This window comes from Canis lupus, chromosome 30 (assembly GCF_011100685.1).
Source record: "Canis lupus familiaris isolate Mischka breed German Shepherd chromosome 30, alternate assembly UU_Cfam_GSD_1.0, whole genome shotgun sequence".
NCBI classification, from domain to species: Eukaryota; Metazoa; Chordata; class Mammalia; order Carnivora; family Canidae; genus Canis; species Canis lupus.
Genome location: NC_049251.1, coordinates 22,764,042 through 22,788,321, shown reverse-complemented (window position 1 = coordinate 22,788,321; position 24,280 = coordinate 22,764,042). Strand labels below are relative to the sequence as shown.

Sequence of the window (24,280 nt, the reverse complement as noted above, 5' to 3'; positions counted from 1 at the left end):
TTTATTAAACAATAAATACAGTATTGTTTTGTAATAGAGTTATGCTCTTAGAAATGGATAACTGAGATATTCAAAGCTACCCGGCCTTATGTCTCAGGGGTGGCAAATTCTGTGCTTTTATAGTCAGTCATTCTGTGGTCATTTATCAGCCATTGTGGTTCTAGCAGTCATTTTTCTGCTGCCCAGTCTTTTGCTGGTTCTATAAAGAACTGAAGTTTATAAGGTGAAACCAGACAACTAGCTTTATAAAATTAGCGACTTTTAAAACATATGTTAAGATAATAAACACTAACCTATAAAATCTTTTGTTTTAAAAGATTTTAATTTATTTATTCATGAGAAAGAGAGAGAGAGAGAGAGAGAGAGAGAGAGGGGGGCGCAGAGAGAGAAAAGCCTTCAAGGAGCCTGACGTGAGATTTGACCCAGGGACCAGGCCCTGAGCTGAAGGCAGATGCTCAACCACTGAGCCACCTAGGTGTCCCTAACCTTTAAAATCTTATGGAACAGAGTACATTTGCTACGTTTCTTATAACCCTGAAATTTTTTTTTTTTTTTAAGAATTCTTCATCTCTTTTTGATAGGTGAGAATGTGGAGATTTAATTTTAACCAAAGTGGAGGAATTTCCTCATTCTAGACATAAGGGTATAGACATGAAAGGAGTTATGATATACAAGCAGTAAAAGAACAGGAAGTAAACAGGGAAAGGAGAGAGATGTGAAGTAGGGAGAGAGACTAGGGAGAGAGACTAGGGAGAGAGTAAGAGAAAATGGGACAATATAGAGACACAGGCTCTGTGATAAATGTGACAACTCAATGTCAAATACTTTTTTTTTTTTTTTAATACTCTTTTCCTAGCCTGATGTCTACCTGGGACCTGAGCATAACAAGTCCTTTAAAATGAGTTGCCAGTTTAGAAAGTCACATTTTCATTGAAAAACAATGGCATGTTTTTATTTTAAAACTTGGAAGTCTAGTTTTGAATAAAAATATCTACCTTTCCATGACATTCTTCTATATTTTTCCACAAAATATGAAATGATGACTTGAGCTTTAGAGGATCTGTAAGTTAACTGGCTCTTGTCTGAAGTCTCTTTGACATGCATAATCTGTAGGTTGCTGGATTTTTTTTTTTTTGTGGGGGAGGTGGGTTAGTTTTCTCTAGTGTGCTAGTGTTATAAGTATAACTGACACTTAAATAATCAGATTAACTCTTCCTTTTGTCCCCAAGTAAACTCTTCAGTTTTGGTCTAGTTTGATCTTAAGAAGAATATATAGAGGTGGTAGGAACCAAATTCTTCAGGAAAAGGGAAGTTCTGTTTGTGGTTTACAAAATATTCTATCAAATTCCAGACTTTCAGCTCAAAATGAGATAGCTACAGGGGATCTCTGGGTGGCTCAGCGGTTTAGCACCTTGCCTTTGGCCCAGGGCATGATCCTGGAGTCCTGGGATCGAATCCCACATCGGACTCCTTGCATGGAGTCTGCTTCTCTCTTTCTCTCTTTCTGCGTCTCTAATGAATAAATAAAATCTTAAAAAAAAAAAAAGAGATAGTTACAAAGTTGACCAAATGAAATTGCACTTGGTATTTTTTTGTGCTCCGTATCTCCCATCCATTCACCTGTACTTACTGCTTTTAATGTGCTGATGAAATTGGGAAAAGAACTATACATTGCTGCAGGCAGATTATAAAAATGAAGTTCCCAGATGTATTCCTAATCCATGCTGCTAATTAAAATATTTAATTACATTTTATATTAACTTCTGCCACCTAAATAATAACTACAACTTAGATTGTTATAGATCTTGTAAATGTATGTATTTAAGAAAAAAGATGATTCACATTAACTACTTGGGCAACAACCTCATATTACTTTTGTACCATTAACCAAAAATTCATAAGTGAACGGTGTTTAATCCATGAAGGGAAAGATAAAAAGAAGCTTTCCAACAAGTAAAGTTCCAGAGAGAGGGGCACTGTGGTTCTATCAGATGTAATACCTTTACATTCATTAGTACATTCCAGAAGGTATAACTGATATGCTTACATGCTTATGAGGGAAGACGTATATTACAAACTTGTATTGTTGATCCAAATGGAAGCAAGCAGTAATTCTTTTGTGTATAAATATTTCAAGACAAGAATAGGTAAATGGTTAAGAGAAAATTGGTTGATGATGTAGGAGAACCCAAAATTCCTTGTGAATTACAGGATACTATCACACCCTGAATAGTAATTTAATATTAAAGGACACTGACTCTCTAAGTATGGTTATACAATAGAAAGGTAAATTGTTGGGATTTCAAATTACATCTGACCTTTATCATGACCAGTGCCACCAGAGAATTTTGTTCAAAGGTTCTTAGTTTAAGAGGAATCAGGTAACTTCGTTGCATTTCGTTTTCATACCCATACTTACCTGGCTGATGTTTACATATGACCCATAGGGTTGGTAGTTTCACTAAGCCCAGGATGGGTTCCTGGCAGTGTGGTTGGCGGCTCTGCCGATACGGCAGAAACTTTTTCTTCTTCCCTTCTCTTAAGGCAGGCTGCTTTGGGGTTAAGGTTCCTCTCTGAAACAGGGGAAAACGATTTTTATCATTACAGTCATAAATTATGAATTAGGGACTCTTTGGCCTTAATCTGAACAAATTGCTCTTATCTTTCTATGGGGATTACCGCTCTCTTTGCAATTTCATTCCCACACTGAATAATGTCACACAGAGGCAACAATGATGTGCTCACATAAATGTTCAGATTAAATGAGCCTGTAGGCTTATGTTTTTTAGTGAGAATTTGTGGTGTTTTTTCTTTTAATTCTGCTCATGATTTAGTCTTCGAGGGTCTGATTTCATCTATATCAACATCTAAAAGGCAGTTCTTTTACTGCTTCACTCAAACATTTTGGCAAGTGCTGTTGTTAGCCTACCAAATCTCCTCAGTGTCCTGCTAAGATATGGGACAGTGGATTGATATGAATGCTGACATTCTCTTACGTACCTGGAGAGAGACATCTGTGCTTTATCTAGAATTTTATCAGTTCAGGAAATAATAAAATAGATACTCTCAGCCATTCTTCTATAAAAGATGTGCCAACTCAAGGGAGAGAGGTAGCTGGTACATTATCTTGCTTTTCTACTTTTATATGTAGAACAAGACGATTGAATGGTTCTTTCTATTGCTAGAGGTATGATTAAAAGGGTGATAAAAACTTCTCTACTGCTTTATATATAAGGTAACAGAGACAACTAGAAGAACTTTTGAAGTGGGCATTTTCAAGAGTAGGGTATCTTACTATGTGAAAGAAAGTGAAAGAAAATCCTTTGGATTGGAGACATTGGATCAAAATCCATTTGGGAATTACTTTTCATGTTATCTTTTCCTTCTGTGAGTTTTAGGCACAAGATACTCAACCTATGACAGCTTCTGGTTAGTTTTTTGTTTCTGATAATATAGAGTAGAAGTGAAAAGTTGTTATATATATTCTTATAAACTGATTAAAAATGTTCTAATGAATGTAATATAAAAGGATCACTTAAAATTAGTCTGTAATGAAGGGGCGTCTGGCTGGCTCAGTCACTGGAGCATGTGACTCTTGATCTAGGCGTTGTGAGTTCAAGGTCCACACTGGGTGTGGAGATTGCTTAAAAATAAAATCTTGGGGGCACCTGGCTGGTTCAGCTGGTGGAGCATACAACTTTTGATCTTGGGGTTGTAAGTTCAAGCCCTACCTATGTGGAGACTACTTAAAAATAAAATCTCTGAAGAGGAAAATCTTTCAAGTTTATAATAAAAACTGTATTTTGTAGAAGTTGTGAATTTTGTTAGATTTTCTTGAAATGGCCAACTGAATGCAACATAGGACTCTTCCTTTTTTGTGTTTTCTCTAAGCCAAGAAAAACGTACCTGAACATGCACTTATAATATGCATTTACAGTTATTTTAAAAAAAAGACTTATCCATCCATCCATCCATCCATCCATCCATCCATCCATCCATCCATGAGAGACACAGAGAGGCAGAGACACAGGCAGAGGGAAAAGCAGGCTCCATGCAGGGAGCCTGACGTGGGACTCGATCCCGGGTCTCCAGGATCATGCCCTGGGCTGCAGGCGGCGCCAAACCGCTGTGCCACTGGGGCTGCCCCGGCACACTGATTTTCTTTCTTCTTCTTCTTCTTTTTTTTTTTTTGGCACACTCATTTTCTAAGCCTAGGATCTTGTCATGAGATTCCTTTTTGGTGTTCTTTTGTGTTAGATTCTTTGTTTACTGGATCACGTGACTTTGTCTTTAATGGTTATGTCCTTAATTGGCTAAAACATATGTTCCAGAGCTTTCCGAGAATATGAACATGGAGGTAACATTTTAAAATCTTTGCGTATCCAAAATATCTTTATTCTATTTTCACCATTTGATTAATGGTTTGGGTACATATAAAATTCTAGGTCGAAAATTATTTTTCCTCAGAATTTTGATGGTACTGCTCTATTATCTCTTGGAATCCAGCACTATTTGTCCAGAAATCTGATGATATTTTGACTCTGAGGGATCCAACCTTTTCACAGCAGACGTTTAGTTAATCTTCCTGTTTTCAAGTAATGCCTGATTTCTGCCTTCTCCAATATTAGCACCTCCAACAAATAGGGCCTTTCAGGGACTAGGAGTTTTGTGGGACAAAATGATCTGCTTCTTGTTGGTATTCTTCTCTGCTCCACTTAATTTCTTTTGTTTAAATAAGTCAATTACCACTACTCTACTTCCTATCTTGCATACATATTTTGCTCTCTCATTTGCTATGCTACAATCTTTTCTCCCATCTGTCCTTGTGGATTAATACTATTTTTATTCATTTCAGTGAGGATTTAGTAAGGAGTATTACCAATGAATATGCTAAGACTATCATATATTACCATATCATTGCAACTAAATTAAAATCTCCTGAGGGTATGGTCTGGAAATTTGAGAAAAGGAAAAGCCTTTGGTGATTCTGGAACCAGCCAGGTTTGGGAACCACTGTCCTAGCTCATTTATCTTCAAACTTACTAAGAGGCCAGTAAACTAGAATCCTGGAAGTTCTACTGTCCCTAAATTATTATTGAAAGGGAAATAAGCTGATTGAGTGAACCTTTGAAAGTTTGAGGAGGAAATGTCTGACCACTAATCTAATTGTTAGTAAGGGTGAAAGTACAAATTTGAAAGTAATATGTAAAGTCTACTGAGAATTAGTAAAACTGTAATGTTAATATTATTAATCATAATGGAAAGACTTAAATTGGCAATGGCAGGGATCAGATGGAACTTGGTATGTGAAGCACCAATACATAAAAAGTGCTCTGGCAAAACTTGAGGCTTGGAAGGGAAGTCCCCCTCTTCCTGCTCTTCTCCAGAATATACTGTTGGTTGCCCTCCTGATATAGCCACTTGTCCAAAGATGACAGGTTGTGGATAGCCAGATACAATCTTGAAGCACTATGCCAAACCAGAAGGTGAGTAAAAAGAGTGCAGAGAATGCCCAAAGTAATGATGTAAACAAAATGTACCTCTTCATAGAAATTGCTGGGCCCAGGCACTGATGGGTAGAAATCTTGCAGGGATGCAGAGGTTCTCAGAAGTAAACAGGTTACTTTAATAACTCAAAACTGCTGGAGATAAAGTCCAGAGAAGAGCAGTGGCCATGCTAAACTCTAAAGGTGCTGCCATAGCAAGGCAGAGATATGTGGGCTACATGAAGGGTTCTAAATCCTCTTTGACAGATAGCCATCTGTCATCCTTTCAAGAAGGATCTTTCACGAATCCCAAGGCTTTTACATTAAAGACATAAAATAAAAGCTCTGGGCTTTGAAGTCCAGAGGATAGGAGGAAGGTAGGCTTTTATGAATAGGAAAGCAGTCCCTAATGAAGTTAGTCAGTGTTTTTAAGTTCTGTTCAAATTCTAATCAATCAATGGCTCCTTATATAAAGCTTTCCAGAACTGCACAAAAAAGTCAGTATCGATTAGCAGTGACCAGAAAGTTATCAGGCAGTTGGATGAGCTTAGCTGTTACATTTCTCAGACTTAGCTTTTCTGTCCTAGCTACTTACATGGAACCACTACAAAGTCAAATCTTACACGTGAATGAATAAGCATGTGGAATTTACAACTTTTTTCAAACACAGAGGTATTTTTCATTTTGATGACTTAGATATGAGAGCAGGTACCTCTGATCTTAAACAAAATGTTTTAAAAAACAAATGATTCTGTATTCTAGCTCTAATAAACAGTAGGAAGAAAAAGGTGCCGTATGGGAATAAGTTCTGGTATCACTGCTGTCCACGTAGTCCAGATGGGGACAATAGTCTTGACAACAAATGGCTGGGTAGACTCAGGGTAGGAAATACCTTGGGTCTACAGAGCAGAAGGATGAATGTACTGGGACTACTACACACAGATGTCTCAGTGTCTTCAGAGTGAGACAAAAGATGTCAGACACAATGAAAAAAACAACTTGGATAAAGTGACAGGAGATACTGAAGGCTCAAGGAACCACTGATCCTGCCACAGATGAGTGGGCAACAATCAGAATATCGATAGGCATCCCAAGGGAATCTATACATTCTTGAAAATCAGGTATCATTAACATTTACCCTTTATAGATATTTGAAGGGCCTTAATAAGAGCAAGTATCTGGTTTTAATGGTAGATCGGTTATGCATGAAGTAATCTATTCATCATTCTTATTAAATATATTGGATGGAAGTGCAGAGATCAATTATTACTACAGTTAAGATTTTCTGTAAGTGTATTCAAATTCTTTAACCCTGGTTTCCTTAGACAGTGTTCTTTCTGTGACTAATGTTGAGGGTCCATGGTTATAGTTGTCAAGTATCTGTCCCACTTGTATTCTTTTTTCTTTTCCAACTTTCTTTAAGTAAAATCCCATATAAACATCCAATAAATAAGAAAGAGTTGCTTCTAATGAAAAGAAGCTAGAAGTAGGGTTTGGAACCCAAGGTCACATCTATAATTCTTTGCAAAAAGACTTAGGATAAAACAATCATAACTGTGGATAAGAAGACAAAGAGATATATGAAAAAAAATCAAGCTCAAGGGCAGAAAGCTTTTATTAATTGGTAAGCTAGGATCTACCATATAGGTGATTGAGACAAAGAAGGTGTGCAATAAAGGCTTGTTCAAAAAAATGAAGTTTCAAATCTTCTTCAAGATTCTATCAGTCTTTTTAAAAGATAAAAACAGTTGGGGGGGGGCAGTAGTCAGCAGTGGATGAGCCTATAATAAACCATACTTTTGCCCTTAGAAACACACAAGCTTGTAAGTCCATATTAGGCTAAGAAGTTCATGGCATTCCTGATCAGGGATCAACAAATAAGTCCTAAGACCATACTGACTTGGGTATAAAAAAAAATCCATATAAAGTAAAGCCAGGATCATCAGTGATGATCAGGCATCCTAGTAATCAGCAGGGCCATTTTAATAGATGGTCCAGGGTAAAGCAGGCACAAAATTCAGTACAGAGCATAGGGAAGACAGGAAAGAGCAGGGAAGGAAATAGATCTGGGCAGGTAAATTCAACAGAGTGGGAGACCAGACTTAACAAGAACAAGAACAAAGGGGCATAAGGCACTAATGCTGAGCAGCAGGCAGAGGCTGGCTATTCTCTGCAACATTTCAAAGGACTGTGCTCCATTGGTTTGTGGGAAGCATCAAGTCTACAGATACTGACCAATACTATGAGACAGAGGTGAGAGAACTACAGAGAAAACTTGATTCAGATGATACAGTGGCAGAAGTACTAGTTGAACTTAACAAACAACTTTCCAAGCAGAAGAGCAAGTGGTAAAAGAAATGCCTGCCCACCTAAGGCAGAACACTTCTGGATTTCTGCTGAACCTACTTACCTCTGACTTGCTGTTCTAGACTAAGGATGACTGCCACGGCCTGATGAAGAATAAGGAGTTTTGTTTGGGGTTTTTCACTCTTTAAATGGAGCTGACACATTCGACCAAGCTCTTTGAATGCCTCGTTAATATCCCGCACACGTAAACGTTCTCTGGCATTGTTAGCCATCCGCCTTTCTTTCTCCCTTTCTATCTTCTGTTCTGGGTTCAAATCCTCATCTTCATTAGTACTGCTAGAAAACAAAGTAATGACAATGTCTATTAGATTCCCTATAAGACATGCTCATTGTATAAAATTATAAAGTACAAACATGGAGATGAAAATTACCTTCAAATTTAACCAAACGGTAATAGTTACATTAACATGATTATATATTCTTTCCAGTCTTTAATGTGCATATATACACACATATATATAGTTGAAATTATACCACATACATTTAAAAAAATTTCTTTACTTACTTATCCTTTTATTTATTTAGAGAGTGAGCACACATGCAAGCTGGGGAGGGGCAGAGAGAGAGGGAGATAGAGAATCCCAAGCAGACTGTGCAGAATGTGGAGCCTGATGCAGGGCTTCATTTCACAACCCTGAGATCATGACCTGAGCTGAAATCAAGATTCAGATGTTCAACCAAGTGAGCCACCCAGGCACCCCCATACATATATTTTTAAATGCTTTCTCCATTGCACATTCAGCATAAACACTTCTTCACACTACTACAACTCTTTATAAACATAATTTGAATGACTACATAATATTCTAGTGCCTTGTTACTCAGAACGTGATCATCATCAGCAGCATTACTGGGAGCTTATTAAAAATGCAGATTATCAAGTTCTACTGTAAGCCTACTGAATTGGAAGCTACATTTTAACAAGATCCCTGGCTGGCTCAAATGTACATTAAGGTTTGCGAGGTACTGTCCTCGTATACTAATGCATTATAATTTGCCTAACCTATGCTTTTAAATATATTCTGGCAGTAACCTGGTGAGAAGGAAGAAGAAAAGCTTAAGATACAGAATAAGAGAAGTATCTCAGAAAATGACTACTTTTTGTTTCCAGAGAGAAGTATCAAGTGGCGATGATTTTAAAACATGAGTCAACTGGAACATTTTTTTTGAAGGATAAACTGGCAAAATGAACACATGTTCATGTTCAAATGGTCATTACATCTTGATCAGCAAATCCAACTTTAGGAATTCATTCTAAGGATACAATTAGAGATGTACATAGGAATTTACAAAAAAAGTTGATCACAGAATTATTTACTGTAACAACTAATTGGTAGTCCAATAATAGGACACAGGTTAAATGAATTACAATACATCCAGACAAATGTCTACTAAGTAGTCTCTAAAAATTAAGTTGCAGATTGTGCTAGTAAGTAAAAGAGGCCAGACACAAGGCTATATGCTTTATGATTTACACGAACTTCTAGAAAAGACAAAGCTGTAATAATAGAAAGCAGATCACTGGCTGCCAGGAGATGAAAGAAGGGTAGTGATTACCAAGAGCATAGGAAACTCTTTGGGGTGGTAGAAATATTCTGTATTAATGTTGTGGTGGCTATACAACTACATACATTTGTCAAAGGACAAAAACTGCATACTTTAAATTGGTGTATTTTATTGTATGTGAATTAAACCTCAGTAAAGCTGGCTAAAAACAAAAAGGAAAAAAACATGTCTGAGAAAACTCAGGGATAGATGAAAATATTAAAAATACCCTATTTCAGAAAAAAAGTTGATACTGTAAAACTTATATTCAGCTTAATTCCAATTTAAACTATATTTATGGAATATTTATTTCTTAAACAGTAAATAGTAATTAATTCTTGGTAGTACAGTTTTTTGTGATTTTTATTTTCTGTATTTTCCAAATGTCTATTATCAAAATGGATTAAATAATCAGAAAAAACCCCCAACATTTGAGGGAGATGATTTGGAGTAATTTTTAGAAAATTCTATCTTATTTATAGGAGCACCTGGGTGGCTCAGTTGGTTAAGAATCTGCCTTTGGCTCGGGTCATGATCTCAGGGTCCTGGGATTGAGCCTTGCATCAGGCTCCTTGCTCAGCGGGGAGTCTGCTTTTCCTTCTCCTCCTGCCTGCTGCTGCTGCCCCTGCTTGTGCTCTCTGTCAAATAAATAAATAAAATCTAAAAAAAAAAAATTCGGGATGCCTGGGTGGCTCAGCAGTTAAATATCTGCCTTTGGCTCAGGGCATGATCCCGGAGTCCCAGGATCAAGTCCCACATGCAGCTCCCCGTAGGGAGCTGCTTCTCTCTCTGCCTGTGTCTCTCAGCCAGAAACACAGCCATTTTTCAGCCATTTTTATTTATAAATAAATAGAATCTTAAAAAAAAACCCCAGAAAATTATATTTATATTTCAGAAATAAATGACTGAGCAGAGTCTCTCAGAACTCTGAAATAATATGCACAAAGATGTTTTTTCTCCGATAACTTGAGTACTATAAAATAAAGAATAAGTACACAATATTTTTACTAGCTAATTGTCAAAAATTATATAAAAATATTCTTTTATAATAGAATCACTAACTCTTTTACTTCAAGGGAACCTTTACAGATCATCTAGCCCAAAGGTTTCAAATATGGCCACCTATCAGAATTTTCAGGGGCACGTGAAAAATACAGGTTTCAAATTTCCCACTGACAGAGATGCTGATTTATTGGGCTTGGGCTGGGACTAAGGCAACCAATACAGAAATACATTTAAAATATTTCAGGATTCTGTGCATTAGGGCTGAGTACTGCCAGATTCAGAGAAATCACTGACCTCCCTAGAATCATACAGTTAATTAGTGGCAGTGTAATGACAAGGACCTAGGTAAGTGTTCATGGAAGCAGGCCTATACCACATACCTAAAATTATCATCATAACAGTATCTATAGTACCTTACTGGATATTTACTGCATACAAAAGTGTGCAAATGCATCATTTTCAGTTTATTTCCATAAGAATCCTGTAATAGAAAGTCTCTAGAGAAAAGGAACTAAAGTTCAGAGAGCTTTAATAACTTGTCCAGGGTCACTTGGCAAATATATGATAGAGCCGTAATTCAATCCAGGTTAACTTTATTTATCCAGAGACCATGTTATTAACCTATTAACTTATTAATTACTGAGCACTGCTGTTATTAGTAACCTGTTATTATTGTCTTCTCAATTTCTGATGATCTGTAACAGGGTTCAATAAACTATGACCCATAAGCTGGCTCCCTGTTATCTTACATAAGATTTTACTGAAAGAGCCATGCTCACTTGTTTATGTACTGCCTTTGGCTGCTTTTATTATAATGACAGAGCTGAGTAGTTGCAATACAGACCCAATGGCCCACAAAACCTAAAATAGCTACTGTCTGCCCTTTACATGGAAAGTTTGCTAAACTCTGACCTTTATGATGAAAAGATGAATAAGAAGGAAAGATGCAAATTATTTCTCTTAAAAATTCTATTTGAATAGTAAAACTATTAAAGAATTAAGATGCCTCAAAGGAGGGGTCTCTGGATTCTCTAACCCAATTTTTACTTATTCATGTCTCTATACAACAGAGTACAATGCATATTAAAATGACAGTATTAAGGGGTGCCTGGGTGGCTCAGTTGGTTAATCATCTGCCTTCAGCTCAGGGCATGATCCCAGGGTCCTGGGCTTCCTACTCAGCGGGGAGTCTGCTTCTTTCCCTCTACCCTTCCCCCTAGCTCATGCTCGCTCTCTCACTCTCAGATAAATAAAATCTTTTTAAAAAAGAGACAGTATAGGAACCTTAAGATTTAACTTTTAAATTAATTTTCTTTTTTAAAAAATTAATTTTCAATTTAATTTTTTTAAAAAGATTTTTTTCTTTTTTTTAAAAAATATTTTATTTATTTATTCATGAGAGACATACACACACACACAGAGGCACAGACATAGGCAGAGAGAGAAGCAGGCTCCATGCAGGGAGCCTGACGGGGGATTTGATCCTAAGTCTCCAGGATCATGCCCTGGGCTGAAGGTGGCGCTAAACCGCTGAGCCACCAGGGCTGCCCAAGATTTTATTTATTTATTCATGAGAGACACAAAGGCAGAGACACAGGCAGAGAGAGAAGCAGGCTCCACACAGCGAGTCCGATGTGGGACTTGATCCTGGGTCTCCAGGATTACACCGCAGGCTGAAGGCAGACACTAAATCGTTGAGCCATCCAGGCATCCCTTCGATTTAATTTTTAAGTTATAACTACCATACTCATTGCAGTCTCCTTTGTACCCTAACTTAATACAAAGAATAATGTTTTAAATATCTATATGTGACACATATATATTATTGATGTCAAAAAACAGGATATGCCAAAAATATACAAAATCATCTAAATTTAACGCAGAACTAGAAAAATCTGAGGGAAGAACCTGGAAGTCATTTGAAACTAATGGTACTATGTGTCAATATCCACACTGCCACTGCAAAGCAAGGTCAAGTCCAATTTCTAGAAAATCTTCCTCAACAACATCAGTCCACCTGGAGTACTTCCTTTTCCATGTTCTTCTCAAATTATTGTTTAAATTAGGAGTTGGCAAACTTCCTCTGTAAAGTGCCAGATAGTAAATATTTTCAGCTTTGTGGGCCATCTGGTCTCTGTTGTAACTACCCAAATCTGCCAGTGCATTGGGAAAGCAGCCATAGACCATACGCAAATGAATGGGGTATGGCAGTGTTCCAATAAAACTTTATTTATAAAAATAGGCAATGGGCCAGATTTGGCCTATAGGCCATAGCTTGCTGACCACTGGTTTAAATCCTACAATAGAGTTTTACCATATTCACAGTGTTAATATATTCAAGTATTTATTGGTGGGATGTGTCTGAATGTCTTCATATGCACAATTTAACTTGTTTTAATTATTTTGTCCTCTAATTGAAGGGAGAGATGTAATTCTTTTTGTTATGTAGCCCCTAAAATACTGTGGTATTATGGAATACACAATTTTGGAGTCAGCATCATATGACTCCCTTTCTAGGGATGCCAGTGAGCACTAAATGAAGTAACAGGAAGTTCCAACATAGTATCTAGAACATAGCTCACACTTAATAAATGCATGATACCCTTCAACTTTCCAAGTATTTTCACCCATGGCAACGGAGTGAAATGTAATACCTGGATGCTAACAGATACCTTGTTCTGCCTCTAGATGAAACCTTGATATCTTTTTGGGAGGATTCATCATCTGATTTCATGTCATCTGATGAAGGAGGTTCATGAAGGTTTTCATCTTTTTCTTTGTTTTCAGTCTTGATTTCTGCTGGAACAACGGTTCCAGACTGATTTTGTAAGCCACCTAACAAAGAGGCAAAGAAACAAAATAAATGTCCAGAATTAGAATTAAGACAGCAGGAAGACTTGTAGATGGTGAATGTTCTTACTCGTTATAGGACTATGATGGAAATCTGAAGATGTAGGATAATATACTACTTAAAGCTGGGAAGAACTGATCCAAAAACTTTGAAGAAAATGATTTTTAAAGCATCTGATTTTTAAAGAAGTCTGGGGCACCTAAGTGGCTCAGTGGGTTAAACGTCTGACTTCACGCCTCAGTGGGGAGTCTGCTTGAGATCCCCTGTTCTCCTCCTCTTCCCTCGCCCCCCATCAAATAAATAAATCAATCTTAAAAAAAATAAAAAGTCTGACCTTGAAGGTCACTTTAACGATTACTTCTAGGCACTATTTAACAAGTGAACAAATATGAGAAACTTCATGCAGTTTAGAAATTGACTTCTAAATGCTAAGGTAAAGGAGATAAGCTTTAACACTTTCCCAGATAAGCACAATAAAATGGGTCCTATGATTAAATATAACTGGGAACACTTTACTTTGGTGCTCTTAACATAGTTACATATTTGTACTTACTTACAAGCTCTGTTATAAATATTTAACATAGTTTGTTTTTATCAGAATTGTCTCTCTCTCCAAGTAAATTATGATCTTCTAAGTAACAGATACTATCATCTGGAGCTCTCAACATACTCAGAAAAATCTCTCACTGCCTCTAGGGACCATGAGGACTCAGTCATGACAGGAAGTGATTAAGGAAGGGAGACATGATAGAAACAGGAGGAGGTAAGATGACCAGTAAATACTGAAAAGTTTGCATGTGGTTCTATCCATCAATAAGTATCTACATTTGGCCTAGCCAAATGAAGCAAATGGAACCCTAAATATCCACCCTCTATATTCAATAGCCCTACTGTTTGGAATTGTCCCACCTAAGATGGCTTTTTTTTTTTTAAAGACTTTATTTATTTATTCATGAGAGACACAGAGAGAGAGAGAGAGAGAGAGAGAGAGAGAGAGAGAGAGAGGCAGAGACACAGGCAGAGGGAGAAGCAGGCTCCATGCAGGGAGCCTGACGTGGGACTCAATCTGGGGTCTCCAGGATCACACCCTGGGCCAAAGGCGGTGCTAAACTGCTGAGCCACCTGGGCTGCCCCCTAAGATGGCTTTCGATTCACAGATGTCAATCTGCTTGTAAGAAAGATGACAGTGTTCCAAATGATATCTTTGAATGCATTACTGCTGAAAAACAATACAATTACCTCTATAATTTTCTTGTGTTTTGTGGTTCAAGTCTGTGCTTGAAGCAGTGACTGTACTAGACAGGACTGAATGATTGCCATTGAGACTGACAGAGTCTTCTCGATGAGTTCCAACCTAAGGTAAAAAAAAAAAAAAAAAAAAAAAGAAAAAAAAGTCAAAACAATTCAGGGGCAATAATTGTATAAATTGTTTTAATGGTTTTAATAAAGAAAACAACATCTATCACTCATCTGAATTTAGCAACTTTTGGGGGATGCTACTTTTCTGATTTTTGGATTTCAAAAGATTTAATGGTAATATTGCTTTTAAATCAAAATATAAAAAAATAAAATTCCAACTTTCAAAGTTTATATCTCACAGAAGGTTGTGTGAAGCAAATGAGACACCAGAGAAAGCACTTTATATGCTATAAAACACTACACATTATAGCATGTTAATAATCCTACATCAATCTGAAAAATCTATATGCTGCCTAAATAAATCACAGTATATATAAATTTGCATTTAACAAAATACTGCTACACTACAAGTAATAATAGTATTTATCTGTACTTTGGTACCCTTTCCTCACACACACATATATAGTGTCTTGTTTTTTCTTCTTCCTATGTCTCCCTCAATAATTTTAAAAGAGCAGCAAAAGCAATACAAAATGAAATTGACTTAAAAGTTCTGCATTGCCAGGCAACAAAAATGACATATATTTTTATTGTTTTAATCAAACTTACATAAATCACAATTAGCTTATTAGAAGGTAAGACATACAAATACTACCAATTATTTAAATAGAGTAGTATTTTTAGAAAAACTAGTTATAAATGAAGCTTTTTACTAGAACAGTAGCGCTGTTACTAAAGAGGGTTATTGCTTGGAATTATACATAAGAATCACTGTTTTTCAATAAATCCATCAATCCCAGCAAACTCTTTTGGTTTGAATCTCTCTTGAGTAATTAATATAGTTTTTAATCTTTCATGACTTTGTGTGAATTTTACCCTAGGAAGTGTAAATACCTCTATACAAGTTTATCCTTCGGTTTCCTGTAAGCTAAACAAAAGGTACCAGAGCAAAGTTTCAGGCAACAGGCCATTTGGTACTTGTCCTGTTTGGAACACATCAGGTCTTTCACCACACTTTTTAAGAAATATATGTTCTCCGCCCTTATTATCTTTATTTTTTTTTTTTCCTTATTATCTTTAATGCAGCTTTCACTTTTTAAATTTTTCTGAGAAGGGGGAGCAGGAGGGAAGAGCAGAGGGAGGGGGAGAGAAAGAATCTTAAGCAGGCTCCACACCTAGTGCTGAGCCCAAGACGGGGCTCCATCTGTCACAACCTTGAGATCGTAACCTGAGCCAAAATCAAGAGTCAGACACTTAACTGACGAGCCACCCAGGTGTCCCTTTAATGTAGTTTTAAAAAACCCACTTAATATATTCCCTATCTACTTTTAAATTTATTTGAGGATTAGTCATTGCTGATGATTAGTTGCTTTTTTTTGCTTATTATGAACTACTTAATCATCTAAGCAGAGGGCCAGTTCAAAACTCCAACTGATAAAAACAAATATAGTATAAATACAATATATAGCTACAAAATTTTTGGGACTTTAGGAGTCTAAGCCTATTCTGAAGATAAATACCACCAGAATAATTTTGACTGGTTGAAGAAACCACTGCAGGACAAAGTAAAAACTTAGATTTCTGTGTTTGTGTTTATACTGTAAACTTTAAAAGTTCTGTGATCTTTGGTCTATGTGCTAATTTTTGTTCTTACCTAGTATTTTGAGCTATAATACCAAGTAACTTAAAAGAGAATAGCTTTTTAAAGCTTAAACTTTTAAAGTTATGTATATTTACTCTATACTACATGTGTACAACTCATTTAATAGCTCTGTAAGACAATATCATCGAGTACCCTGACTGAATTTTCATCCAAGTGATAACACATCTTCTGAATTCTTACTTATTAGTAGAAGCAATTCTTTGATTATCTGAATCTCAACTAATAAAAATGTCCTATCATTTCCCTTCTGATGAAAGGCCTGGCAAACTAAAGACTATCTATATAAATCTTAGGGCTTTTGCCTTTACGTGAAGGAAAATCATATGGCTTATCAATTTGTTTTGGGATACAAATGCCAGTAAATATTTTCATCTCTATGGAATACTATGAACTAAGTATATTTTTGGCTTCCAGAAAGAAGAAAAAAATTAAACCTTTGAAAAATGGTCTCAGACTAGCAAAAAGCTGCAAGTCTGGAGTTTTTCATGTTAATGAAGTTAGCAGGAATTTTTTTTTTTTTTTTTTTTGGTAACTTGATTCCTCTCGCAAATGGCCCTAATATATTTTCTGGAGAATTTGACTTTCACAGTTCTTAAGTTCTATTTAACCCTTGCTCACACTGGCTCCCATGTCCTCCTTTTAATCTGCAGCTACCCATTCAAATGGCTCTGTCCACAGACACAACAGGTGTATAAACAGTTCTTTGTCTGAGCTCAGAGACTGGGCCAGCCAGATAGGACCCTATGTTTAATTGTTCCTCTCGTTAGCATACAGCTGACAGGCTGCTCCTACTGGGGGGAGTAGCAGGGGAAGGCAAACCCCTAGGCCTGCTATGCTCTAAACTTCAATTATTATGAAGAGCTCTATTTCAGAATAAAAGACCCATCTCATTAAATGACATCATCCTGCATTCTGAATCTTCACAATCTGTGTATGGCCTTACTTTTGTGGGAGCACCCAACAAGGGACCTGTTTTCATTTAATTTGGCCAATAGCTTTAGCACCCACAATAGAAAAATGCTAAATCTAATTAGTTGATGAATAAGAGGTCTTGTGAATTAAGGAGCAGATTGAAAAGTACTCAGTATGAATTCCTCTCTGATTCTGAATTCTATTCTAATAATTTGTTCCATTTGTACTATTCACTGAATACTAATGATTTATATTAATCAGTATTAATCTACAGACTGATTAAAGGATCTTTATGTTCTGTATGTATTTTGTTTTACCTAAGTTTTAAGCTAGAAACTTGGCAGAATTCATTATGGTTCCTTTTTAATGATATTGCCATAGATGTATAACCTGTATGGTTTTCAAACTTAAAAGTTGCCATTTGGAACAACTTTGAATTTAAAAAATGGTAGCAAATCTCTTAAAAACCACTGTCATGTAGTTTGAATGAGAAAAAAATTAAATTGCCCATTCAGGAAAAAATTGGTTAAAAAAGTAAAATACAGTTAAAAATAAACTCCAATTCATTTGAACCTAGGCACATAATTTCTATAGCATATACACCTATACTAATAAAATTAAAAACTGTCTAAATCTAAGATTAAAAGAATTCCAAATTTGGTATCGTGGCAAAAGTGTTAATTTTGAATAAATATTACTTTGCTTTTTAGTCTTTAATGAGTTAATCCTATTCTCTAACTGCTTTAGGATTTAGAAAAGAAACTTAATTTTTATTTTTAAATTATTACATAAGAAACTTTAAATCCTACAATTTAAGATTATTTATTCTGTTGTCATACAACAACACCACACATCTCCAACCACAGTTTAAATAACAAAAACCCCAAGCAATTAAAAAAAAATTAAGAAATGGTTGGATTAAATTTCCTCAGTACTTATAACAAAGAAATCAATGGATTTCATGGACCTCATGGATACAATTTTATAACATAAATAAAAAACTTTTTAAGATTTGCATCAAGCTTCCATTAATACAAAAAGCTTTAAGATTTTAAAAATTTCATGAGACACACACAGAGAGAGAGAGAGAGGCAGAGACAGAGGCAGAGGGAGAAGGAGCCTGCTTCTGCGTAGAGCCTGATACAGGACTCGATTCCAGGACCCTGGGATCATGACCTGAGCCAAAGGCAGAACACTCCACAATTGAGCCACCTAGGTGCCCTAATGCAAAAAGCTTCTAATATAACTTAGCACGAAGTTAAAATCACTGTTGCAGGAATAACTGAGTACTTTCTATTAAAGATAAAAGTGGTATCATGGAGCTATCTCATTGGGCCTCAGTATTCCAGATATTACAGCCATAAACAGATGTGACATACAATAACTTGGTACTGTTGAGACCTCTTCATAATGCCCAAATGAAATCAACAATTCCTTTTTGATTTTCCACTTAATATCAGTATTTTTTCCTGTCAGCAGTTTACTTCAAGAGTTTATTCTTAGGGGATCCCTGGGTGGCTCAGCGGTTTAGCGCCTGCCTTTGGCCCAGGGCGCGATCCTGGAGTCCAGGGATCGAGTCCCGCGTTGGGCTCCCTGTGTGGAGCCTGCTTTTCCCTCTGCCTGTGTCTCTGCCTCTCTCTCTCTACGTCTATCATGAATAAATAAATAAAATCTTAAAAAAAAAAAAAAGAGTTTATTCTTATACTAAATAAACAGGAGCAAAACTAAAGTCCAATGTTGACATTTAAAAGACTCTAAAAATCCAGATTTTGTGCTTTAACATTTAAACAGTGTCTCAATCATAACCTAGTAAGAGTATCTGACAAAAAGTCGTAAGATTTATATTTTATTTCAGCAAATATGGAGAAATCATCAAAAATACTGAAAGGGAGTATGAAATTAAGTAGATAAAAATGTTAACCCCATTCAAAAATAAGAGCAAATATTAAAACTATGCTAAGCTGGCTACGCTAATTATATTTTAAAAAGTAAAAGTACCCATTTTTTAAATAAAGATTTTATTTATTTATTTGAAATAGTGAGAGTGAGAGAGCAGGGTAGGGAGGGAGAGGGAAAGGGAGAAGCAGATTTCCCACTGAGCAGAGAGCCTGATGCAGGGCTCGATCTCAGGACCCTGGGATCACAACCTGAGTCAAAGGCAGATGCTCCACCAGTAAGCCACCCAAGTGCCCCAAGAATTTTTTTTTTTTTTTGAGATTTTATTTATCTGACACAGAGAGAGAAAGCACAAGCAGGAGGAACAGCAGGCAGAGAGAGAGGGATAAGCAGATTCCCTGCTGAGCAGAGAGCCTGATGCAGGGCCTGATCTCAAGACCTTGGGATCATGACCAGAGCTGAAGGTAGATGCTTAACCAACTGACCCATCTAAGCACCCCAGAATTATCCATTTCTTAGTTACTCTTGTGACATAGTAATCTTTCAAAATATTTAATTTTTGTGTGTATGAGCTAAACTAATGTTCAAAGCTTTCTGTGGTTGAAACCGCATTTAATTCTAAACTTTGAGGCTGGTCAAGTTCAGTTAAAAGTAACAATAGTCAAAATTAAATCTTGATATTGGCTCCAATTAACATATGTTTTTAGCAGTTGGTAGTCTTATCTCCTTGGTGTGAAACATAAAAATCTTTTTCTGGAATAATAAAAAAATACCAGACAATTATTTCATCTACAAGACAAGAGATGAAAAAAAAAAAAAAAAAAAAAACCCAAGACAAGAAGATGGATCTCTCACAAATCAACACTTAGCTATGGATGACTTTTATTGACATAATCTTCCTATGACTGAAAAAAATGTAAAGAAAGTTTAACAGCAACAAAGTTAATTCCCTGACCAAGGGACACTATTTTGATTAACCTATCTATGTAGCCTTATACTATCAGTAATCTTAACAGCATTTTAGGCTGAGAGCTAGGCCATCTGTACCACTTTTATCTTGGCATCAATTCTTATTCTTCTACTTTAAGTGTATCCTGGCTTACCTCAAATATTCCAACTACTTCAACAATACTGCCAAACTAATCACTTAAAAAGAAATAAGCAGACAGTTAAGACTCCAAGAAAAAGAAAAAAAAACTTGCTAACCCTTGTTACCTGACCTGGGAAGCTAATTTATCTTGTAACTCAAAAATTGGCAAGGTCTGGCCTATTGGCCAAATCTGGTCCTGGTTTTTTTTTTTTTTTTTATTTTAGATTTTATTTATTTGAGAGAGAGAGAGACAGAGGGAAAGAGAGAGAGAGAGAGAGCAAGCACAGTGGAGGGAGAAACAGACTCCCCATTGAGCAGGGAGCCCAATGTGGGGCTCAAGCCCAGGACCCTGGGATCATGATCTGAGCTGAAGGCAGACACTTCACGAACTGAGACACCCAGGTGCTCCGGTCCCGGTTTTTTTTTTTTTTTTTTTTTTACAAATTAAGGAGTTCTCTTTATGTAAATGAAGTTTTATTGTAACAGCTACCCATTGTTTTCATAATGTCTATGGCTGCTTTTATGTTACAATGTTAGAGTTAAGTAGTTGTGACAGAGACCATATAAGCCTGCAAAACTGAAAATATTTACTATCTGGCCTTTTACAGAAGTATGCTGATCCCACTTCTAAATGCTTGGAGAGAAAGCAATCATATTTAAAACCTGCAATTAGGATGGTACCCTACAGTAATGCCCATGAGAATAAAAATTTTATTTGAATGTTCTGTGGAATTCCTGAAGTGATGTTTATTAGAATAATCCTATTCTTTGCAGAAAATAAATGGAATGATGAAAATTACATATTTTAGTGAGAAGCTGACCTTACATATTTTACATGGTAACACAGAATTGCTGATAAACTGGTATTTATGTGGTTATTTCATAATTTTGGCCATGTAACCCCCATTTTTAGGAGCCTTTAAAACAAATACCGATTTATGTTAATGTAGAGGAAAAGTATAAAAACTACCAGAAAGTTAAACAGGGCCAAAAAGGAAAAGTGATTCTAGAATGTAAACTTGTGTCATTTCTTAGTCATCATCAGTTAGAAGACAGAGAGACACGAGAGAAAAATAAAAGCAGGAGATTAATTCTTGGGCAGCCCAGGTGGGTCAGCGGTTTAACGCCGCCTTCAGTCCAGGGCCTGATCCTGGAGACCGGGGATCCAGTCCCACGTTGGGCTCCCTGCATGGAGCCTGCATCTCCCTCTGCCTGTGTCTCTGCCTCTCTCTCTGTTTCTCAAGAATAAATAAATAAAATATTTAAAAAAAAGATTACTTCTTAAAGATGGCTGGCAACAGTTATAATATGTCCCCCCAAATCACATACCTTCCAATAATATGAAAAGAGTGGATTCCACATAGGTGGGTACTGGGCAAATTACTGATGTCCTCAGACATGGGTAAGAGCCACAAGGATAAGAATCTTCCTCAATGGGAGAGTCACTGGCTGACTATGAACTTCATTTCATTCTATCCTTGGATCTTTTTGCTGAAATTGAGAACTGAGGACTCACAGCTAAACTACTCATTTCAGAAGGATGGGAAATGAACAGTGACTCACCTGACAGTTTCAGATTTTTTGGTCAGTTAATAACTTTTACATTTTGAGGGTAAACCTGTCAGAAACATCTGTAGCTCCAGCTCCACTAGTGACTGTATCTGGATGGAGCAGATATAGCAGATGATGTCTGGAAGATTTTCACCAGCTTGATTGCCTCTAAGAAGGCTATGGGAACTGGAGTGAGGATTGCGGTAGACACACTGAGCAGCAGTGTGGGCTTAGCTGTTGCGGCACTCATGCTCCTGCTCAGACTAAGCCAGATGCACCTCACATTGACAAGACTTTTTTCTAGACTATTTTTTTTCCTTTTAAAAGAATATTTCTGGCAGCCTTTTTGTTGATGCTCTGAAGTAGACAGCATATTCCTAGACGACAGAATGGTAGCTACTTTTTTAATTAAAAACTTCAGGGCAACATTTAATGAAGTAATTTTTCCCTCTGCAAATCCTTCTAAAATGCACTACACTTCTACGTGACTTTGTAGGACTAGATTTTGAAAAGTCTCTTTCCAACTCACATCCAAAGTTCATAAAAACAACCTCCCCAAGATGTTCCATTTTATACAAATGCTATATTTAATTGGGAGAAGCCAGAGATACATCAAATATTGTACAGGAGCAGTGAGCTATGAACAGGAAAGAATTAAAAGGTGATTAAGAAGTGAGAAATAACTTCAAATTTTGCAGTTCAGACAAACTTGGGATTCATATATATTGATTTTCAAGGCACTCTTCTAAATAAGGATAAGCAGTTATTTCAACAAAACAATTCATTAATTTGACAATCTACATTTATATTTGTAACAGATACTATATTATATACCACTGATATTATTTTATTATTACTAACTGATAATACTCCCTTATATTTCTATGACTTTCATAATTTAAAATGTTTTCACATCTTATTAGCTTTCTGATAACAACACAAACTAATTTAGAAGGCGCTTGCATTTCAAGGTTTTCTGGCATTGAAAAAAAAAATCCAAAACTAGTTGTTAAGATATGTAGGCTATCTAATGTCACCTATGTTGCCAAAAACATTGTACTCGGGAAACTAGGCAGTGATGTTTGATGTTTACTTCAGCTGCTACAAAATGAATATAAATGGCTGTCTGACACATGAATGTGAAAGTGTGGAACCCAACCTATTTTATAAAACACAAGCCTTCAGCATTTGGGACACCTAATTATTTCGATGATAGGTGAATTTTACCCTTGATCACATGGCTTACAGGTAGAAATCTGCTTTGTAGGAGAATATTTCACAGCATGCAATAAATCCTAAAAACAATGCTATAAACATTCAAACACATGGCATCAGTTGAATTGCAGGTTCTAAAGAGCTTCATTCCTTTAAAAAGACAATCTGGATAAAAAATGGTAAGGTAGGACATACAACAAAATTTTTTTTCTCTCTAAAGAATTATGTATTTAAAAAGACGGATTGGATTATTTTATTCTCTTCAGAAATTAATTGAACATTGTTTCCTTTCATTGTCACTTAAATTACAGCTATTCTTAAAACTACCCCATTTTTTTCTTTGTTTGGTAAGAAAGCTTACATTTGGACTAGTACAAATAATTTCACATTCCTTCTGCTTTTGAAGGGTGATTCCAAATTATAATAAACAGCCGTTCTAGACCAGAACCCTTGAAATTCAGGCTTTACTGTTTTTGCTCTTTAGACTTCCTACACACTATTTCAAGGCAAAAACTGTTCTGGTGACACATCTGGAGGAAAAAAACTCTAAGTTTAAGCTAAAATGGTCTTGTAGAAAGTTTTAGCTCTTTGCACATGATCATTAACAGGACTTTAAGGGCCAATGTTCAGCCAATGACTCTGCCTAGTAAGTGTTTTTAAACAAGAAGGACCCTCTCTTCCAAAGATTTCATGAAAAACATTTAAGACTATACTATAGGCTTTAGTGGTTATTACAAAAAAGATGAGCACTATTTTACCATTGAAGCAGATCGACTGCTTGTAACAAGGTTTGATCCACCATAGTTTGAATTGAGGCTTCCAATTGATGCATTATGGGATGGTCCCAATAAACTGTGTATATCACTGTGACCAGCAGGCAAACTAGTAGACGGTCCCACAGCATGGTTCCGCAGCACATGGATAGCATCATCCAGTCTGTCTAAACGATCCTCCATTCGAGATTGCTGTAGGAATTGAAAAAAGACATGGGGTTACTGCTGGTATCTGTTAAATTCATTAAACTGCTATGTTTCCTACTTTGGGTTATATGGAAGACAGCAAGTCAAATGTACTATATCAAGTAGCTTCAAAAGCAACTACCTGCACTACTACCAAGAATCAAAGAAAAGATATTTGTCAACTAAGCAAAATTAACAAAGCTTCAGAAACAAATCACTGCTTCATATAATCTATTTACCAACATACCATGAGGCTATTTCTTTTGGCTTCCTACAAAAGATGAAGGCTAGTCTGCTGTGTCTGATAATTACAGGTGATTAAAAAGATAACCTGGACTTTAATACTGATCTTTGAAATGAGGGCAAACTTGGGGAAGGGTC

At 36.3% G+C, this 24,280-nt stretch overlaps 1 protein-coding gene across 14 annotated transcripts in view; it reads right to left on the bottom strand.

Annotated features, from left to right (window-relative positions):
- Positions 1–24,280, bottom strand: part of TCF12 (transcription factor 12) — a 374,750-nt gene that overhangs the window by 2,897 nt on the left and 347,573 nt on the right. For 6 of the 14 annotated variants that reach the window (XM_038580520.1, XM_038580518.1, XM_038580524.1 and 3 more), the window contains 5 exons: positions 23,699–23,905; positions 14,494–14,608; positions 13,058–13,238; positions 7,897–8,129; positions 2,420–2,573 (listed from right to left, as the gene is read on the bottom strand). In XM_038580520.1, coding sequence (XP_038436448.1) covers positions 2,431–2,573; positions 7,897–8,129; positions 13,058–13,238; positions 14,494–14,608; positions 23,699–23,905 — 879 coding nt within the window. In that variant the 3' untranslated portion in view covers positions 2,420–2,430. The remainder of the gene's footprint in view (positions 1–2,419; positions 2,574–7,896; positions 8,130–13,057; positions 13,239–14,493; positions 14,609–23,698; positions 23,906–24,280) is intronic. The other 8 variants (XM_038580522.1, XM_038580525.1, XM_038580528.1 and 5 more) reach the window with 3 other exon arrangements.